This window comes from Cyrtonyx montezumae, unplaced genomic scaffold (assembly GCF_038088225.1).
Source record: "Cyrtonyx montezumae isolate F1298 unplaced genomic scaffold, pur_monq_1.0 scaffold_17, whole genome shotgun sequence".
In the NCBI taxonomy this organism is placed as follows: domain Eukaryota; kingdom Metazoa; phylum Chordata; class Aves; order Galliformes; family Odontophoridae; genus Cyrtonyx; species Cyrtonyx montezumae.
In genome coordinates, this window is record NW_027071903.1 from 34368746 (window position 1) to 34384036 (window position 15291).

The following is a 15291-nucleotide window of genomic DNA, read 5'->3' on the forward strand; positions in this document are numbered from 1 at the left end:
AGAGCAGCGATCTCAGCCACTCTCGATTAATTAACCTTCCTTTCATTGCAGTCACAGAATGACACAAAGTGGGTGTGCTGATCTGCGCTCTTTGCTGTGTCACAGCAGGGAGCAGCAGCTGCATTTCAAACTGCATTCTGTGTATTTACTCCCAAATGTTCGTTTTCCCCCCTCCCTGTCTCCGCTGGTTATTCCACGTGTGTTCCTACTCAACCAGAGCTCCATCATTTCGGTCTCCATTTCCCCTTTCCTCTCACATCTCGCTTACATAATACATCTAAAATCAGCCAGACTACCAACCACACTCCAGTCGTCTCTCACCAAGTTTTAACACCTCCTCCTCCTCATATGCTGAGAACTTGGCTTCTACGAGCCACTTTCTTACAGATGGTCCTTACATTTACTGGCACCGATGGGTTTCTCAGAAATATTAATCACTGGAGATACACATTTTACAAAACACGTGATAAAGAAACAAGGAGAACAAACAGGACCACACAGTGCCACGCTGCCTTGGCTTTTTCTCACTCTTTTTTTTCCCGGAAAGGACAACTACAGGAAAGTTCGCAGCACGTACGCTGCTCAAGTGAGGTTATGACACAGACACTTCTAACACAGCATTCGGAACTTTGCATCGTAAAAATCATTCCCCACCTCACGCTGGCAGCACTACGCTCGCATTTACAACCCGTAGAGACACGGACGGGACGGGGCGGGGCGGCACCGGCACCGGCACCGTGAGGGGCGGGGGATGAGGGGCGTCCCCGCCTCTCCCTCACAGCGCCCGCCCCTCACAGCTTTCCCGCCCAACTCAGCGCCGTACGGCTGCGCGGCGCTACGCGCAGGCGCCCTGGTGTTGCCGGCCTAGCTGTGTGGCGCCGCGCCGCTCGTTGCCGCCGTGCGAATGCTCCGCACGGAGAAAGTGCTGCAGCTGCGGAGCCAGCACGGCCGCTCGGTGCGCGTGGTGAGGGAGCATTACCTCCGGCGCGACGTGCCGTGCCGCAGCGCGCTGTGCCGGGCCGGCTGTCCGCGCGGTGAGCGGGGTTGAGGGGGACGGGCCGGGCTGCTCGGTGAGGGGCGGTGTGCGCCGCTTGGGGGCCGAGGTCGGGTGCGATCCTTCGGCTGAGGTGATCCTGGCGGGAGGGGCGGGCTGAGGGGAAGCGGCGGGAGCGGTGGGGGGAGGGGCGCGGGGCTCCGGGCGCTGAAGCGGTAACGATGGGACATTGGGGGTGGCATTCTGGGAGCGCGGCCAGCAGATCAAGGGAGGTGATCCCCTCTACACTGCCCTGGTGAGGCCTCATCTGGAGTACCGTGTCCAATTCTGGGCTCCCCAGTACAAAGCAGACAGGGATCTCTTGGAAACAGTCCAGCGCAAGGCCACAAAGATGGTGAAGGGCCTGGAGGATCTCCCCTATGAGGAAGGGCTAAGTGAACTGGGTCTGTTTAGCCTTGAGAACAAGAAGACTGAGAGGGGACCTGATCCAGGTTTATAAATATCTGAGGTGTGGGGGGCAAAGTGGCGAGGCCAGACTCATTTCAGCAGTGTGCGGAGACAGGACAAGGGCAAATGGCCACAAACTGCAGCATAGGAAGTACTGCACGAATGTGTGCAAGAACTTCTTCATGGTGAGGGTGACGGAGCACTGGAACAGGCTGCCCTATGGGGTGGTGGGGTCTCCTCTGGAGGTATTCACGACCCACCTGGATGCCTGCCTGTGAGACCTGGTGTAGGGAACTGCTTTGGCAGGGGGGTGGGACTCGATGATCTCTAGAGGTCCCTTCCAACCCCTACAATTCTGTGTAGCGAAGGTACCGCTGCGAGGCAACGTCATACAGCACAGGCATGGGCAGTGGGAAACGCGCATCTCACACCTTATTTCCTTAAAAGGTTGTTTAAAAGCGTGCTCATTCCTGCACAGCAGTGGTTGTAGTGTGAAATGCGTGCCGTGTGTATCTGACACCTGGGCTGTTATGTACCGAGGTGCTGTTTGCTGCCTCGTAGATCTTCATGACGCTTTCGGTTGGTATTTGAGGATTGTTTTTTTGTTTTTAATTGCTGTTGTATAATTTGTACGGTGCATGAAAACAACTGGTGTAATGCTATAATGGGATGGAAGGTAGAATGATAATGGCAGGGTGGCAAAGTCTTTGGCTACAGCAAATGAGAGTGAGCCCAAATGCAGCAGACACTGACACAGAAATGAAGGAATGGAGCTGCTTATCTTTGAAAGGCCTCAGATAGGAAAGGATCTCCAGCAAGAGATACCCTCATGTTCACTGCCAGCCCTTACATGAGAGCTGGGAAGGGTGGATCCTTGCCCCAACCCTTCTGGTTGCTCTGGTACATTCCACGAACCTGAACTCCCCAAGGTTGGCCCTGCCTTCCCCCCAGGTGCTCAGTTACTGTTTCAGGCTGTGGCTTAGGATTTCCACTACAACAGGCTTATAATTAATAAATTACTTGCTTAAACCAACCAAACTCTCTGTTTTCTTAAAATAAAAGGCTCACAATTTCACTCCTTCCTTCTGCACTGCAGTTGACATTAGTGTTGTTGCTTCAGTTCTCTGTTGCACATGATGGCAGAAGGTAGCACAGTGTCTTACTGCTAGCTAGGATGTTGGGGTGTTAATCACTGCTCCCTCGTGAATCTGAGTGCTGTGGAGATGTACATTGCTTTTGGCTATGAATTCCCAAAGGATAAGTTACAGACATGTACTGAAGTCTCACCCCTCTCTCCATGAACAACTTCTCCTCTGATCTTGAATGTAAATTGTGCTGTGGATGAGTGTCAGAATATGTCCCTTTGTAGTTAACCCCAGGTAACTCAGAGGTAAGGTGGGCATTTGTTTTCATTCCTGACGGTACACCATGCTCAGCAAACTCCTCTTCTCCTGAGACTGCCTGCATAAATCACACCTAGAGATACTTCTGATGGCACTCTGTGCCTGCTTAGAAGTTACTCCACTCTAAATATATGGGTTAGGTGAAGATAGCTTATTGTGAGCAGATTATATAATATTGGTATATATAAAGATATATATTTTGACATTTTACTTTTAATGCTCTTCTGAATTAATAAACGTGAGCTTTGTTTCATGCAGTCTGCCATCATCCATACTCTGCCTTCGCTGTGAAGTGTAGCCTTGGTGCTGTGCGCAGGACTGTGCCTGCTGGATTCACACTTCTGCTGCTAACAGCTGATGAGAGTGTCCTGTGACAGTTTCAAAGAAATACAAGAGAATAACCTGGCATAGCAACAGCTGTGCAGTTTTGTTACATACAGTTTTCCTGCCCTACGGTAGTTACACAAGTTGGGTTTTTATCATATCATAGCAGATAAATCAGCACACGTAGCAGAGTTAATGCCTACCCATCAAAACTTTAGTAATTAATTAGAAGTGACATTTTAAGATTTAATCAGTGTTGAGTTGGTTGTGAAGTTCTGATAGCATACTCACAAGGGATGGAGTTTCTTTAGAGAAAACTGTTGATAATGGTTCTGATTTGAACCTTTTCTCTTTGAGAACATCATCTTTTATCTGTATTCTTTTATGTAATGATGTAGGAAAAGAGCCTGCTGTAAATGGATAGTGTTAAATAGAGATCTGAGGAAGCAGTACACCTTTTGGATGATTCCATGAAAAGATTTTCTGTGGTCTCTTTTCATGTGGAAGCAGAGAGAAAAAAAAGGAATGTCATGGGCAGTCTTCAAGTGGCATCCTTTTCACAAAGAAGCTGGATGTTTTTCACTCCTTTGGATAGAATTCACTTTATATTTTGGCATTAGTGGAGAACAAAAGGGCACTGTCATTAACTATAGAGACTGTGACACAGAATTGTACCACAGTAGTCACTGTAGCTTTGTTGATCAGAAAAATACACATGAATGCCTTTGAAAATAAACCACTCTAATTTCCTGGCACTTAAAGATATTCTTGAGAAAGCAGTATTGCATCTGAAAGTTTAAGCCTTTGAACTCTGCATTATATTTCAGATGGCAAATTGTTATCGGACGATGTCACTCATTATGTTGTCCCAGACTGGAAGGTCGTCCAAGACTACCTTGAGATTCTTGAGTTTCCAGAGCTGAAAGGTATTATTTTCATGCAGACAGCATGCCAGGCTGTGCAGCATCAAAAAGGTCGCAGGTACTTATCCTATAACAACTTGTTTTGTTTTTTTTTAACTGTGGATTGGAGAAACATATTGACTTCGTACAGTATATGTTTAAGCAGTTGCCCAAAATGAGAAAAATGCTGTGCTTAAATTGGTTTTAGGTCTTTGAAGTGTATTAATATAATTTTACAGAAAGGAAGGAAATGTGGTCCTTGGTGATCCATCAGTAGTGGCCACAGTTTTCATTGAGTTTGTCAGCTATATTTTCAAGTGGGAATAAATTAGCTTTCTCAGAAGAAAGCACAAGGTGGAATCTATCTTTTTTGTTTTCCAGACAGTACAACAAGTTGCGAAATCTAGTAAAGGACGCTCGCCATGATTGTACAGTGTTTGCTAATGAGTTCCACCAGAATTCTTACCAGCCAAGAGAGAAGGGAGAATCCCTGGAGAAATGGCAGACCAGGTTTGCTTTGACTTATATAGCACTGCACTGGCCAACATCATGATGTTGTATTTAGGGAGTTTATTTTCTTATGCTCAGCTTAGGTCACAATAATTATGGAAGTCTAGATTGTCCTTTTGTGATTAAGAAAGCATTAACATTGTTTCGATAGGAAAATAGACAAAAAGGTAATAATGACAAGAACAAATGCAGCCATTTTTAAGTTTGCTTTAGCACAATGAATAGATCAAGCATACTTCAGATCCTGTTAGATGTAATGTCTCGTAGCCTGTGTGGCCCACAGAACTAGACTTCTGGCACTTCTAATTCATTTTTTATACACTTTCACTCAGGGGAGTAATAGGTTATGTTGCAGCTGGGGCACATGCAGATGTGCTGAGAAAGAATCGCTTTCTTTTCCTGTATCTTCTCAGTGCTCCTTTATGACACATAATTTCTTTTTTCAGATATGAAGATTATGTGGTTTGGTTTATGTATCTCAAAAGTATGTGTGCGAAACCAAAGTCTCATTTATATGAAGTCTGCAAATGTCTTGCAAGTGGTAAATGAGATATTCCAGGAATCTTATTTCAAACTTTGCTTTTTTGAAGGAGTATTTACAATGCAGCAGTTTGGTATTATAATCATTGCTTGGGTCAGATGCCAGTTGTCATGGTAACAGAAGATGAAGATGCCATCAGGCAGTACGGAAATGAAACAGAAGGAGTGTTTGTGATTTCCTTCAAGGTAACGTGTGTTTGTGAAAGAAAGCAAAGATGTCTTGTCATGGGAATGTCATCAAAAATAGTGACTGAGCAAAATGGAGAAATGAGAGGAAAAACAGCAGCCCTTTCTATTGTATGATTTTTTCTTTTTTTCCTAAGAATTTGGCACTGATGACCAATAATTGGTTATCTCAACCAGCTGTCAGACAAAAGTAACCAGCTGGTTATCTCAACCAGCTGTCCATAAACAAAAGTAACCTAAATGTCCATCAGCATAGTTTAGACAAGTGTACCTTAGCCAATATTGGCAAATTTAGTATACAGTGATGTGTGAGAAGGTAATTTATTCTTCGTGTAGTTACTGCTTGTAATCAGCAGGACACATGAATGAGAGGTTTACATTTAGCTGTGATAGGATGTTGAGTGAAGCCAACAAGGTTTACCTCAAAGTTATGTAGAAATGATCATACCTGTGTTTTATTTCTGTGAGGAAATGGAAATCAGTTCAAATGTAGCTTAGAGAAACATACAAAAAGTGTAAAAATAATAGTGGCTTGCCTGTTGGGTGATTCTGCTGTGATGTTCTGCAGGCAGCGTGTAGCTTGAACGGGGTATACTGCTAGCAGGAGTTTGTGAATCTCATCTAGGATGCTCTCCTGACAGTCACATCTACCAGAGTTTTATTTTCCAAATGAATCTGGAACAGTCAGTGACGTTTAGAGCAGACACATAGTTACCACTTCGAAATACACTTTGAGCATAGCACGAGACAGCTCTTGTCCATTATAAGTGTGGACAAGATGAAGCATTTTTAAAAGAGCAGTGACCTCTAAATCCTTTAATATTCGTTCATATATGTGCATACAGAATTACTTGGATAACTTTTGGCCTGATTTAAAGGCTGCCCATGAGCTCTTTGACTCAATACTTCAAGCTCGGCGTGAGCGGGAGATTGAAAGTCAAGAAAACAATGGAAAAGAATATCCTGAGCACTTACCCATGGAATTATTGGAGGCTGGGATCAAATCTGGGAGGTATATGCAGGTAAGCTGATATTTAGAGGTCATACACAGAGCAGTGTGGTCTTGTGCTTTGTTCTTTTAGTCGTCTGAATTAGACTGATTAGATGGAGAAACATGGATGTAGTGGGAAGAGGGAAATAAAGTTACTTTGGGAAGGCAAGAGTAAGAGGATGGAAGGGATTCGGATTCTCAGAATATTTCCTGTACTTCATCTGGTGAACAGATGAAGAAAAAGGAAAATTTGTTCTTGGGGATCTTCCTCTAGGTTGACTCTTGATATTTTTCTAAGTTGAGAAACTAGGTATGATATGATGCAACTGTATCTAATTCTGAAATGTAAGTAGAGCTGTATAAGGGCAGCATTTCTTAATGAATTTCCTCACAGTCTGTATCTCAGACAGTGGAATTAATAAACAGTTTTATGGCTGCTCAGGGCTTCTGTTTGTATTGTTAGTGCCTAAGTGTCCTTCTCTTAAAAAGCGATTTAAAGAATTAGAGGTCACAATTTGTTCTTTGCTTGACAATTTTGCCAGCAAGGTGAAAACAGAATGTGAAAAAGTTGAAAAAGAGTTTTGTTTCTTTCTTTCTTAATATTGAATCGTCAGTGTTAGTGCAGGCAGTAAAAGTAATCTTATGCTGCCTGTGCTTTGAATAAAAGGTCCTTCACCAGCTTAAAAATAAACTTTTTAAAGAACTTGTGCTTCTTTTGTAGAAGGGAGTAGTTAAAGGTCTGTGTTCTCTCTCAGTAGAGTAAATAGTTATGTCCAAAATGACTTAAATATCAATAAAAAGAACAAGTTTGTTTAAAAATAATTCTAAAACCACATTTTTGTTTTACTTCAAGTTGTCTGCTTAGAGATGTGACTCATTCTTTTTGTTGCTTTATTACTTTTAGGGTACACTGAATGTCAATAAGCACCGAGCACAACTGGAAGCTTTTGTTCGACTTCAGGGATTTGGCAGCAAAGAAACAGGTGAAGAGACAAAGAAAGCATTCATGACTTCTTGACTCTGCCTGCACTTCTCACGTGATCCATGTAGCTGTATACATAGAGCTGTTCAGTCAGTGAACAAGATGAAAGCTGAAAACATGTAATACTTGTGTTTTCTTTTCATGGGCTGGAAAGGAGGATGGAAATTAACCCAGAGACTGAGCCTTCTGAGAAAACTATATGGTGTATATCCTCTATTCTAGTACTTTGTGTCATGCTTTGCACTCTTGTCCTGCTAGCAGGTTTCTCTAGACACTGTTATTTCAGCAAAATGCTGCTAAGGTAGGTGGAGGAATTAGTAGTTGTATTTATTTTTTATTTTCAATATAGAACTACAAAGTGACATCCTTATTTACGGAGCCAAAGCTCGAAATCGTGCAATCCATGGTGATGTGGTAGCTGTGGAGTTACTCCCTTCGCATGAATGGAAAGGAAGGACTGTTGCCCTTTGTGAGAATGAAACTGAGGAGAAAGCACCTGCAGACACCACTGGTGATCCCATGCCCACAGGTAAAGAAGATCAAATGATATAATGTTTTATTAAGATTACCTCGCTTCCTTGGTCTGATCTGTGTTGTGGTCCTCATTACTTTCACTTGGATTTCTTTCAGTCACATTTGTCATGCCATACTGAATTCCAAGTGTTCATCCAAAGTAAAGCATTCTAACATAGCCCTGAAATCAAGCACTGGATTTTTTACTATATGTGAAATTCCATTCTTCAACTTTATTTTCAGAAATTGTTTATTTATTCTAGATAAATTCCTAAAGCATTGAATTTTACATTTATTGAGTTTAAACATTTAATTTAATAAAGTTACAGTTAACTGAAAACAGGAATACTGCAATGCTAAGATGTTTGCAAAGGCTGACAGTAGATGGTAATGTTAGTCTGAACTCCAGCATAACTGTAGAACACATTTGGAGTTCTGATTTCTTGAATGAAGAGACTGACTGTAGCTGCGAAAGCTGCCAGCTGTGATGATCTTGGCCTAGAGGATTAGGTCTCTTAATGCTTTGCTACCTCATTCCTCACAGCTCTACAAGAGACTATTCTGATATGGACCAATTTACAGTGTGCTCTCTTGTCCTGTGCTCTCACTGTTGATTATACAGAAAGATAACAATATCCTCTTGATTCCTTGATTTTAAATAAGAATTAATGATATTTTGATAAATAAGTGGACAAGTATCCAGCTCCCATTGCAGTCTAACGTTCTGTACCATGGTAACTTATTTGAAAATGTTCCTTATTAAAAGGTAAAGTTGTTGGAATCATTCAAAAGAACTGGAGGGATTATGTGGTCACTTTCCCCTCTAGAGAAGAGTGCCAGTCCCAAGGCAGAAATGCTCAGAAAGTCCTTGTAACACCTTGGGACTACAGAATTCCCAAAATCCGGATCAGTACCCAACAAGCAGAAGCACTACAGGTAATTTAAAAGGAGTATTTCTCTATTCTGTATTTGTACAAAATTGGGTGGGTGTCGTATGCTCTGATGATGTTTTCCAAGGCAAAAAGACAGGTAAAGAACTATTAGGAAAGTTAAGTTTGTAAAAGCAGTTCGAGTTGAACATAAAGAAGTGTGTTCAGTTCCTGACAGAACTGTGTCACCTTCGGGTAATGAAGTGTACTTGAATCCTGAATTTGTGCCACAGTGCAGGTACTCTGGGTTGTTGGGTTTTGTGTTTTGTTTTCTGATAAATCATGCTAATAGCCCTTGTGCCTTTATCGGATCACTGACTACAACTCTGGAGAAAGTGCAGAGAAGGGGTTTTCAGTAAGTTGATAACAAACTGCAGTGATTGACCTGCTGGAGAAAGAAGAGTCACGTCTTTGCTCTTTGTTCGTACCTAGCTGCTTTACTTTGTAATGCTAAGTACTTCTAAATATATCTTGAGATAGATCTCTATATTTTGAACCCAAATTAATCACAGTCAGTAAAGAAATGTAGTTCTAAGTATCTACGTGCTTCTCATTGTGGGTTTATTTTTCCTTTGATAAAATGTTGAGAGTTGTCAGTTTCTTCAGATTACATTGCCTCTGAAAAGTGTTTATGTTGATTGCTTGTCAGGAGCAGATGGCTGTTTTAACAGAAGAACTGTGTTGTTGCAGGAGTACAGAGTTGTTGTGCGCATTGATTCTTGGGAATCAACTTCTGTCTATCCAAATGGACACTTTGTGAGAGTTTTAGGAAGAATTGGAGATCTCGAAGGCGAAATAGCAGCTATTCTGGTGGAGAACAGCATTTCTGTTGCTCCCTTCTCAGAAATTCAGGTTAGTCTTTGTGAGGCAGTACATTGTTTTTTGTTCACCTCCAGGCTCGTGTTCCTCAAAGAGGGGGATCCTCTCGAGCTGGGTGAATTCAGTTGCCAACAGACTTTTGAAAAATGAGAACTATTTCTAGAGCGTTTTTCTGGATGGCATTGGTTCTAAAGATACTATAAATTCTCAAGAGTGGTTTTAAGATAACCTGTTCATTAACTGGAGAGAATTATAAATCTAATTTATGTAGATTTTAAAGATAATATTGTCTTTAAATGTGTTTATACTACAGAACCTAAAGGCTGAGTCTCATTGAAATCATTGTCTTAAATCCTTTTGTTTTCAACCAGAGCAGGAGCCAGATGTCACAGAAATGTTTTGATTGTACCTACAATATAAGTAAAAGGATGTAAGAAACAGAATATGGTGTCTGTTTGCCAGAGCTACACTATCATTACAACAGTATCAGTTGTAGCATTCTTCCAGATTTTGTTTCCCAGTCTGACTTGGAAAATGTAAGGAAAGAGGGATTTGTCAGGGATTAAAAAGCTTAAACAGATTAGAAAAGGAAAAGCAAATTAAATTAATTTGTTGGCTTCTTTTTTTAGGAAAGATATAATAATGTCCATCAATAATATTTTGAACAGATGAATGAAATGCCTGTGAGTTCTTCCAAGAATCCATGGAAGGTGAATCCAGAGGAGGAAAAAAACCGTCTCGACTTGAGAGATACACACTTGGTATTCAGCATTGACCCAAAAGGGTGTGAAGATGTGGATGATGCACTGTCTGTCAGAACTCTGCCTAATGGGAATCTGGAGCTAGGTGTCCACATTGCAGACGTAACCTACTTCGTGGCAGCTAATTCTTACACTGATGTTGAAGCAAGAGCAAGGTGATGTATTTTCTGAAAGTACCAAATGCATGGAGCTTGGAAGGCTGTGATGCCACCCTACAGAAACACTGAGAAGTTGTATTAATTCTTTTGAAGAAGTTCCTACTTTCAATATTCTATCATGTTTTAATGTGCCAGATACTCTGTGTTTTTTTTCTGTTATCAATACTGTTTGGAGCTCAAACTTCTGAATCACTTTATGAAATATGTTGTTCTTTGTAGGTGAAAAGAAATGTAAACTTAATATCTAAGAGAGATGTTTTCTATCACCATTCAGTGAGCACATTTTGTACAGCACTAGCTCTTTTGTTAACAGAAGTTGGAGATACAGAGCAAAGCAAACTTAGACTTGTACTGGGGAAATATTTAGATAATTTGACTTCAGTACTGTACCTGTCTGCTGTGTACAAGTAACCTTAAGGATAACAAACTGTGCTATGTGTTTTGTGTTGTTGATACTGTGAGTCAGTGTGAGAACAGTAGATGTGTTTCATTCTTCAGGGCAACAACTTACTACTTAGCGGATCGCCGCCACGACATGCTGCCCTCCGTCCTGAGTGCTGACGTGTGCTCTCTCCTTAGTGGAGTTGATAGGTAAGATTTTGCAACATATCTGAGGAAATACATTTTTGCAAGTAATTTAGTTATCACTACCAGTTTCTGTTTAGTAACTGAATGCATTTTTTGCATTACTAAATCTTCAACTGAAAGAATAACATACACTTAAAAATAGTTTTCAATGCTACATTATTTGGATAAGGTGAATGCTCTGTAATCCTTTATCTTGCCAAATGCATATATGCACTGAAGCATTTTGTTGGATCATGACAGTCCAGCTGATAATTTGATGAAATTAACTACTGACAGAATAATTCTGATGCAAAAGCAAGGTTTCCTACGTGTATTTAGCCATGTTGAGGTCTTCAGACAGCAGCAGTCCTGTGACTGCTTGTTCATGTTGAGCGCTTTCTCAGTGAGAGTTAACAGTGAATGTTAAGTATCCAACAGTCATTCCTTGTTTGGTTTTATAGGGCTCAGTACAGACACTCAGTACCACTGCTAGGAACAAAGGGGATGTTTATTCTTCTGCAGCTCTGCTCCTGCTCTTTGACTGACAGTGCAGCTTTTGGGCTGGCCCTACAGCATGTGTCACCGTACAATTAACTATTTGTCTAAAAATACCACTGTTAATTTGGTTCCATGGTTAGATGGTGCATGCCTTGTGGATGCACAGAAATAAAAAACAGTTTCATCACTTGTTACACGGTAACTGTGTGTACACGTGGGCTCTGAATTATTTATTACTATTTGTAATTCAAGTACTAGGGAGTCAAAAAAATAAATGATTGCAGTGTAATGGTGCTTTAAAAAAGATGCGGAAAGAAAATCAGCACAGAATGAAGTCTGTAAACTTGCAGCAGTTGGATGTGCTCAAAATGTTAAGTCAACCAGAACAATTTAAAGAATTGTGGGTTTTATTTTTAAGGTATGCCATAAGTGTCCTGTGGGAACTGGAAGGAGAGTCATACGAAGTACTGAGAGTCTGCTACAACAAAAGCATCATCCGATCTGCATACAAGCTAGTCTACGAAGTAGCACAGGGATTATTAGATGGGGACACAAGTGTTGCTGATGATATCGTGGAACTGAAGGACTTGGATGAAGGAACAAGAGAGAAGAAATTGTCTGAATTGGTTTGGGCAATATCAAAACTCACCGATATAGCACGACACATGAGAGCTGAGCGGGACAGCCGCGGTGCTCTGGAACTAGAAGGGGTAGAGATCCGTGTGCAATTGGATGATAAAAAAAGTATTCATGATCTCATCCCCAAGCAGCCACTGGAAGTACACGAGACTGTAGCAGAATGTATGATTCTTGCAAACCACTGGGTGGCAAAAAAGATTGCAGAAAGCTTTCCTCATCAAGCGCTGTTGCGTCAACATCCTCCACCACGACAGGAATTTTTTACTGACCTTCAAGAATGTGCCAGTGCCAAAGGTTTCTCCATAGACACACGGTATCTTTTACTACTTGTCTTAAGCACTTTAATCAGTTAAGCAATTAACTATCTTATCATTACAAACCATTACTGTTCTGAATATCAATGTTAATAGAAACTACACCATCTTTTTTTTTTTTTTTTTTTTTTACTATAACCTTTCTGTATGATGACACTCTCAGAGGTGATACCTGTATTTCATCTGGCTGGACAGAAAATGGCATTAGCTGCATCATTTTTAGGCACATCTAAGGAGTATAGGGTCAGTGACTGTAGTGCTTAAGGTCTGCACTGTATTTTCTGTAATAGTCGTGAAAAAGTCTTGGTTTAAATCAAGCTAATTCTGTGCAATATTATTTTAAGATAACTAATAATTTGTAATGACTCTGTACATCAGGTTACGAGGAGAAGGCTGTAAGCCTCATAATACAGAGATATCATTTCTGGCCCCCAGTGCGTGCAGTGCACCAGCAGAGTTTGGATGCCACCTTTCTGTTGTTTGTGCTCTCCTGTCACACCTGTAACCAGCTCAGCATCTGTTTTGTACCAGACAAAAATGAATTTACTCTAGTTTTTTGTTCTCCAAGTTGCAGGAGTTTAACTACAGGCTATTATTATCATCAGGGTTACATAATTTTATTCAGAAGTAATGCTTTTTTTGACAGGTCTAACAAAGCATTGGCTGAGTCCTTGGATAAGGCAGATGATCCATCGGATCCAATTGTGAACAAACTGTTGCGATCTATGGCCACTCAGGCAATGTCTAATGCACTGTACTTCTCAACTGGCTCTTGTTCTGAGGATGAGTTTCATCATTATGGTATTGTGTCACTTCATTTTTTATGAAATTCCCATTATTCCTGAACTGCTGGGGGAGGCAATTGGTTGCTCTGATTGCTTATCACTGCTTCCTTTTTTATTTGTAGGACTTGCTTTAGATAAGTACACTCATTTTACTTCTCCTATTAGAAGATATGCTGATATAGTTGTTCACAGACTCTTGATGGCAGCAAATCTGAAGGAAACTAAGGATGTGAAGGATAAATTATTCAGTAACAAGGATCTTGAGGAGCTGTGCAGACACATTAATAACAGGAACAGGGTAAGGCGGTCTCCATGTGTGTCTGTTTGCATGCTGCCCAGGGGAAGAGGATACAACTCTCTACTGTGACTTTTGGGTACTGTGACACCGCAGCACTTCTCTGAGTTATACTGGGGAATAAGAAATGGAAAAAATACATAAAGATCAAAGCCATAAAGGCTTCTTCAAATATTCATCTGTCCTTTTGTCTTCTCTTTTTGTGGGGAGTGCAGGCAGCCCAGCATGCTCAGAAACAGTCTACTGAACTCTTCCAGTGCATGTACTTCAAAGATAAAACCCCAGAAACAGATGAGCGCTGCATAGCAGATGGGGTTATCTACTCAATTCGAACAAATGGTGTGCTTGTTTTTGTGCCAAGGTAAGTTGATCAGAGCTCGGGCTGAGACTAAAAATAAGACAGCTACTCCTGCAGTGCTGCGAGGACACCTCTGGTCCTTGAGAAAGGAAGTGTTGCCTGATGGCTGCATTTTAGATTTTCTGTTAAGTCATGAACTGTTTTTTTCTGTTTTAACTCTGAAAAGGCACTGCTATGGAGGAATGGTAAGGCTGTCACACATGGCGTATTTGATTCAGAACATTAAAAGGCTATTTTTGTGCCCAAGTGGTTGCTGAGACAGAATAATGACTGGAGAAGGCTGAGAGCCTCCTGTGAACATTGCTGCTACACTGCCCTTCTTCCATTACCCAGGCATTCTAGGCTCCATCCAACACATACAATAATGTGTTACTGATTTTTATTTCTTCTTTGCTGCTTTTGAAAAACCTCAGTTGCTGTCTCATCCTGTTCCCCTGTACTGTGAGGTCATGTTTCTGATAGCAGCATTTGTGTGCACTGGAGCAGGATTATCAGCCTGCAGTGTTTGCCCTTTCACTTTGCTTTATATAATCCTAGTGAGGCTTCCTTTGGTTTTCAAATTAACAAGGTAACAGAGAAGGTTTTTGAAGTTTCCACCCTCGTGGCTGCTCATCTGCTTTTTTTGTAGATACGGAATCAAAGGAGCTGCTTACATGAAGAACAAGGAAGGCTTAGTCCTCTCTTGTCAGGGTGAGAGAAGCTGTGAGTGGAAGCCTGGATCGCTTCAGCGGTTTCAGCATAAAATTACTTCCACTACAACCACTGGAGAATCAGTTACACTAAGCCTATTTGATCACGTTACAGTGAGTATTGAATTCAAAGGAAGTAAAAGGAAATAGCATGGTCAGAAATAAATAATTTTTAAATTGCTTTTAAGGTGAAAATACTTGTGCAGACCTCCCGCTGCCATGCTGACACGATCAAGCTTGAAATAATCAAGAATACGCCATACCAGGCTGCAGCCACAGAAGTTTCCAAGAAGAATTTTGGTGTGGTAAAATCGGAGTTAGTCAGAGAGGTCAGTCAGTCTGCAGCAGCACTGAGCGCCCAAGAGAAAGCAAGAGCAGTAACTGAGGAACAGTACCTGGAGTATCAGGAGTACTGCCAGACAAAGGGAGTGAGCTTATACCAGCTCCTGGAGGAGATCAGAGACTTGGCTCTTTTAGATGTTTCAGCTGATGCATGCAGTTGTTGATTCTCTGCTTACAGTTACTTTGTACAATGTTTTATTTAAAAAGTGTATTTAAAAATAGAAGTCATTTTAATGAGACAAATTGTCTATTTTAAATAAGAACACTTTGTATCTGACTGTGAGCACATGTAACAAAGATTTTATACATGATAAACCTTACTTCCCCGAGGAAGGCTGGTGTAGT

General features: G+C 41.3%; 1 protein-coding gene across 2 annotated transcripts; it reads left to right on the top strand.

Moving 5' to 3' along the window:
- Positions 1-886: 886 nt before the first annotated feature.
- On the top strand, positions 887-15129 carry DIS3L (DIS3 like exosome 3'-5' exoribonuclease). Of its 2 annotated transcripts, none has more exons than XM_065734070.1 (17): positions 887-1034; positions 3996-4149; positions 4452-4580; positions 5171-5306; positions 6152-6328; positions 7202-7280; positions 7629-7808; positions 8559-8728; positions 9412-9573; positions 10209-10456; positions 10958-11050; positions 11943-12476; positions 13124-13278; positions 13385-13560; positions 13773-13918; positions 14544-14718; positions 14793-15129. In XM_065734070.1, exons 1-17 carry the CDS (start codon positions 905-907, stop codon positions 15108-15110), a joined length of 3162 nt encoding a protein of 1053 aa, XP_065590142.1. In that variant the 5' UTR covers positions 887-904; the 3' UTR covers positions 15111-15129. The 2 variants fall into 2 exon arrangements, with proteins under 2 accessions (XP_065590142.1, XP_065590143.1); XM_065734071.1 differs by having other exon boundaries at positions 13815-13918.
- Positions 15130-15291: the final 162 nt, after the last annotated feature.

Excerpts from the sequence above, each read along its gene's own strand:
- DIS3L (XM_065734070.1), top strand. The coding sequence starts at position 905 with ATGCTCCGCACGGAGAAAGTGCTGCAGCTGCGGAGCCAGCACGGCCGC. Across the intron at positions 10,457-10,957 it reads GATGTTGAAGCAAGAGCAAG|GGCAACAACTTACTACTTAG; the intron begins GTGATGTATTTT and ends TTCATTCTTCAG. Across the intron at positions 13,561-13,772 it reads ACATTAATAACAGGAACAGG|GCAGCCCAGCATGCTCAGAA; the intron begins GTAAGGCGGTCT and ends TGGGGAGTGCAG.